At 47.8% G+C, this 5,181-nt stretch overlaps 1 protein-coding gene across 1 annotated transcript; it reads right to left on the reverse strand.

Moving 5' to 3' along the window:
- Positions 1–669: 669 nt before the first annotated feature.
- Positions 670–1,996, reverse strand: IER5L (immediate early response 5 like). Its single transcript, XM_056539074.1, has one exon. It carries the CDS (start codon positions 1,872–1,874, stop codon positions 1,011–1,013), a length of 864 nt encoding a protein of 287 aa, XP_056395049.1. The 5' UTR covers positions 1,875–1,996; the 3' UTR covers positions 670–1,010.
- Positions 1,997–5,181: the final 3,185 nt, after the last annotated feature.

Raw genomic sequence — 5,181 nt, forward strand, 5'->3', positions numbered from 1 at the left:
AAGTGGTGGAGGAGCCTGCTTATTGTTCCTCTAGAACCCATGGAGGTGCCATAGGAAGGATAAGGCAGGAGGCATTAGGGCAGTGTTTCCCCAAGCAGGGTGCCTCCAGCTGTTGCAAAACTACAACTCCCAGCATGCCTGGACAGCCTTCGGCTGTCCAGGCATGCTGGGAGTTGTAGTTTTGCAACAGCTGGAGGCACCCTGCTTGGGGAAACACTGCATTAGGGGGTCATCTCATAAGTGCTGAGATACTAGAGGTTGACCCTTGTGCCCATCTTCATCTACTTTCAGCATTGGGGTGAGGGGCTGAAGAAGAGGGGGTCTTCAAAAGTTGTGCCAGCTCCACCAGGAGAAGAGAAGAATAGGTAGAAGATAAAGGAGAAGTATAAGATGATAAAGAAAGAGAAGAAGTATAAGAAGAAGAAGTAGAAGAAGGAGAAAATGAAGAATAAGAAAGAGAAAATGAAGAATAAGAAAGAGAAAATGAAGAATAAGAAGGAGAAAATGAAGAAGAAGAAGGAGAAAATGAAGAATAAGAAGGAGAAAATGAAGAATAAGAAGGAGAAAATGAAGAATAAGAAGGAGAAAATGAAGAAGAAGAAGAAGGAGAAAATGAAGAAGAAGAAGGAGAAAATGAAGAAGAAGAAGGAGAAAATGAAGAAGAAGAAGAAGGAGAAAATGAAGAAAGAGAAAATGAAGAATAAGAAAGAGAAAATGAAAAAGTAGAAAATAAAGGAGAAGAAGTGTAAAATGAAGGGAAGGTGCCCCCTCTCCCTGCAGCCTGTGCCCAGGAGACTTCTTAGCTCAACCATCACAAATGGAATAAAAATAACAGGAATAGAACGGAATTAAATAGGTGCTTCTCTCTGTTGGAAAAATAAAGTCCAAAGATATTCTGGTCTGTACAGATTCTAGAAAACATTACAGTCCTCAGTGCCCCCCACCCCCTCCCCAGACCTCGTGCCTTGCCCCAAGAGCTCGCAATCCATCCATCGCCTCCGCAGAGGGCACTAGAAGGCCACTATAGCTCTAGTCCATGCCCCCAGGCTGGCCAGCGCCTGTTTGCCGCACAAGTGTCCGTTCAGACTCTGCGGTTCAGTCTCTGCTTGCCGGCTCATCAGCCCCGAGAAGCCGGAGCCAAAGATCGAGATCAGGTTGGAGATGTTGGAGGAGTCCGTGGAGGGCTCCGGGGGCGCCACCAGCTGCGGGCAAAAGTCCTCGTATCTGCCCCGCTTACAGGGCACAAAGTGCGGCTCCAGGTCGTCGTCCTCCGCCGTGTAGCTGTACCCCACCGGGGGGTATTTGCGCTTGGGAGCCGCCGGGAGCGCAGGGCACGGTGCGCTATGGCATGGGCACTGCGAGGCGCAGCAGTCCTGGTGCAGGTAGCCGTTCTCCACGGTGGTCACGACGTGAGTGTCCAGGTCCAGCACCGTGGTCTGGCTGCAGTGGGTGACGGACGATTCTTCCGAGCAGCAGCTCCGGGGGTAGAAGCTGCTGCCCGCCTGTAAGTCCTTGCCTGGGTGCGGGGTCAGGGCGCACGGCGGCAGCTCCAGGGGCTCCTCCACCGGCTCCAGCACGTCGGGCTGGATCCGGGGCAGCTGGTGCATCTCGTCCTCGCCTTCCTCCGGGATCTGCAGCGGGCTGAGCTCCGGGATCTCCTCCATGGCCGGGACGCACTCCATGGGCTGCTGGAAGGGCTGTCTCCGGTAGAGTTCCGCGTAGCGCTCGCTCAGGTAGAGCTGCCGGGCGTTGCGCAGGACGTAGGACACCAGCAGGTTCTTGTGCAGCTTGATGCCTCCGCGCTGGGTGCGGGAGCTGTGGATCTTCCTCAGGGAGAGGCTGATCAGGCTCTGCGCGTCCAGGGCGCACTCCATACTGGACGGGACTCCAGCAGCCGGGGCTCACACGGGGCTTTCTCTCCCTCCTGCCTGTGATAGCTGAAGCTTCAGCCGCCTCCTCCCCCTCTGCACTACCAAGCTGTGAGCTGCTTGTGCCTGATCCCCGGCTCTGGGACACTTATATACCGGGGAAGCGGAGCCGCCTCAGAGAGAATAGGCCAATCAGAGGCGCGGGATGATGGTGATTGACGGCTAAACCACGCCCCCGCCAGCGATTACAGCCAATGGGAGGAAGGCGGGCATTTGGTGCTGTTCAAATGCTGGAGCTCAACTCGCTGCCGGGAAGTGCACGGAGGAGAGCGCAGCGGTGAGGGCGGCCGGGCGGAGGGCAGGTGCCAGGAGATGGGCACAACTACACGTGTTATCAGTGCCAGCTGCTGCACAACTACAACTCCCATCATGTCAGGACTGCAGCTGGAGAGTCACAGCTGCTATAGAGAGTGCAGGGTAACATGATGGGAGATGTAGTAGTGCAGCAACTGGACAGCCACAGGTTAGGGAAACACTGTAATAGGGGGTAAAGGATAGCATGATGGGAGTTGTAGTATTACAGCAACTGGACAGCCACAGGTTAGGGAACTCTGTAATAGAGAGTGCAGGGTAACATGATGGGAGTTGGAGTTTTGTAAATGCTGGAGAGCCACAGGATAGGGAACTCTGCTGTAGAGAGGGCAGGGTAACATGATAGGAGTTGGAGTTTTGCATTAATGAGGGCTATAGGTTAGAATACACTGTAACAAAAGGGTGAAGGGTAACATGATAGGAGTTGTAGTTTAGCAATAACTGAAGGGCTACACATATATAGAACACTACTATAGAAGGTGCAGGATAGTATGATGGGAGTTGGAGTCTTGCAGAAACTGGAGGGCTACAGGTTAGGGCACGCTGCTATAGAGCAGTGTTTTCCAAATGGCGAAATTCTAGCTGTTGCAAAACTACAACCCCCAGCATGTCCGGACAGCCAAGGGCCTAACCTGTAGGGTAGAGTGCAGGGTAGAATGATGGGAGTTGTAGTTTTGCAATAGCTGGAGGACCACAAGTTGGAGAACACTGGTATGGGGGTGCAGAAGTAGAGTCATCCTAGGCATTAATAGTGGACCAGGGACCCTCTGCCTCGAATAATATCCATCATCCAGCTTTCCCAGGGATATCCATGCCACCAGTAGGGTTGGTTGGTGCCCAGTGCAGTTTCTTTGTTAGTTCGGACCCTTTATTGTGCCCAATGTAGTGCCCAAAATCATCTAATCATACAATGCTCTTTCACTGAATTAGTGAGCCTGAGATTGTCCAATATAGAGAAGTTAGTGAATGTAGTTGTGTCCTGTGCAGTTATCTCAGCAATGGTCAGTATAATCTGGGCATCAAATGTGGCATAAGTAGTGCCCGGACATGCACCCATTGTGTACCTCCCAAGGCTGAATATATTTCTTAAATGAGTCACATAGGAGTCTTTAAAAGCCGAATGGCCGGTAAAGGGAGATGTCCAAGCGGCCATATTGCTTGTCACTAAGCTTTTTACAAATACGGATTAGTGTTGAGCGCGAATATTCGAAATGCTAATTTTTACCGCGAATATCGGCACTTTGCAATTTTTTTATATAGTGATATATATTCGTAATGATGAATATATATATATATTTTATGCAAATATTTATGCGAATATTTATGCAAATATCAGCACTTTCAGACTGGACACTGATCCCTCCCTTCTTTTAGGTGAAAGATATAATCGCGCATGCGCACAATGCGAATTTGTTTCCGAATTTTCGCATTGAAAAAAAAAGAGAAGGAATATAGTGAATCTGCGAATTTCGCCAATATAGGATGAATATTCGTCTGTATATTCGCGAAATATCGCAAATTCGAATATGGCCCCTGCCGCTCATCGCTAATACGGATATCACGTAAACTGTATTTCAAGAACCAGCACCAAGATGCCTAAATGAGAATTCACACATGGCAGATTTGATGCAGAAATGTATATGACGGTGGTCCTCAAAATGCGTACCTCCAGCTGTTGCAAAACTACAACTCCCAGCATGCCCGGACAGCCATCGGCTGTCCGGGCATGCTGGGAGTTGTAGTTTTGCAACAACTGGAGGACCTCAGTTTGGACATCATTTCTCTAGGACATCAGTATAACCTCATCATATCTATCCCATGAGTTTTTTTTTCTATTCCTTTTACTGTATCCTTTAATCCGACATCCAGAAATTCTGGTAATCTGGCACCAGTCTTGAATTTTATACGACCATAAAAAGGTTGATCAAAGAGAACCCCCCCCCCCATTCAAAAACAAAAAGGACAAATCAATATAATACACAATGTCCAATAATCTGGCAGCTGTAGTGTTAATGCAGGGTTAAACCTGCTGTAATTATTTATGACTGTAGACACTGACCATTGGCAGATCCGTTCACAAGGTTAAAGCAAGGCTTGACAAATCCCAGGCGCCAGGTTGACATGGCGACTAGGAATTTTGTGGTGGCGCTTTGGTTGTCAGCACTTTCGAATAGGAGTTGTCCATCTTAAAAGAAACAACGCAAACACAGGGGATGAGAGGACAGTAATGCCTGATTATATGATGTCACATTGTGTGACATGCGTCATCCTGGCTCCTAACATTTATTCTGGCTCCTAAATTATTGACAAATTTTTCAAGCCCTGGGTTAAAGGGGTTATCCAGGATAAGCAAAGTATAGCTGATTTCTTCCAAAAACAGAGCCACTCTTGTCCTCAGTTTGTGTGTGGTATTGCAGCTCAGTTCTATTGACGTGAAGGGAGCCGAACTGTAATACCTCACACAACCTGAGGACAAGAGTGGTGCTGTTTTTGGAAGAAAACAGACATGTTTTTTTTTTTTTCTAATCCTGAGATCCTACTAAAATACACTGGATCTGCCAATGATCTGCAGGCACATATCTCATATCTATGGCCAATAGAAAGGATATTTCCAATTCTCAACAACTTTCCATAAATCAATAGTACAAGCGATGAGAGGAAAACGTAATATACCGTGAAATCCCTGCGAACGACCTCCACCACCACCCCCTTATCCAGACCAGATCTCATGTGACGGATTCTCAGTCCACCATAGCGACTATTTTATTTGAGAGGACTCTCCATAGACGACCATTTTTTTTTTTTTAATGCAATTTTGATCAAAGACATCTACAGTATTAGAAAATCCGTATAACACAAAATGTCTGATAATATGGCAGCTGTAGTGTTAATGCAGGGTTAAAACATACTGTACAGTAGTTATTGCTCACCAAGAACATGA

This window comes from Hyla sarda, chromosome 9, assembly GCF_029499605.1.
Source record: "Hyla sarda isolate aHylSar1 chromosome 9, aHylSar1.hap1, whole genome shotgun sequence".
Lineage (NCBI taxonomy): Eukaryota > Metazoa > Chordata > Amphibia > Anura > Hylidae > Hyla > Hyla sarda.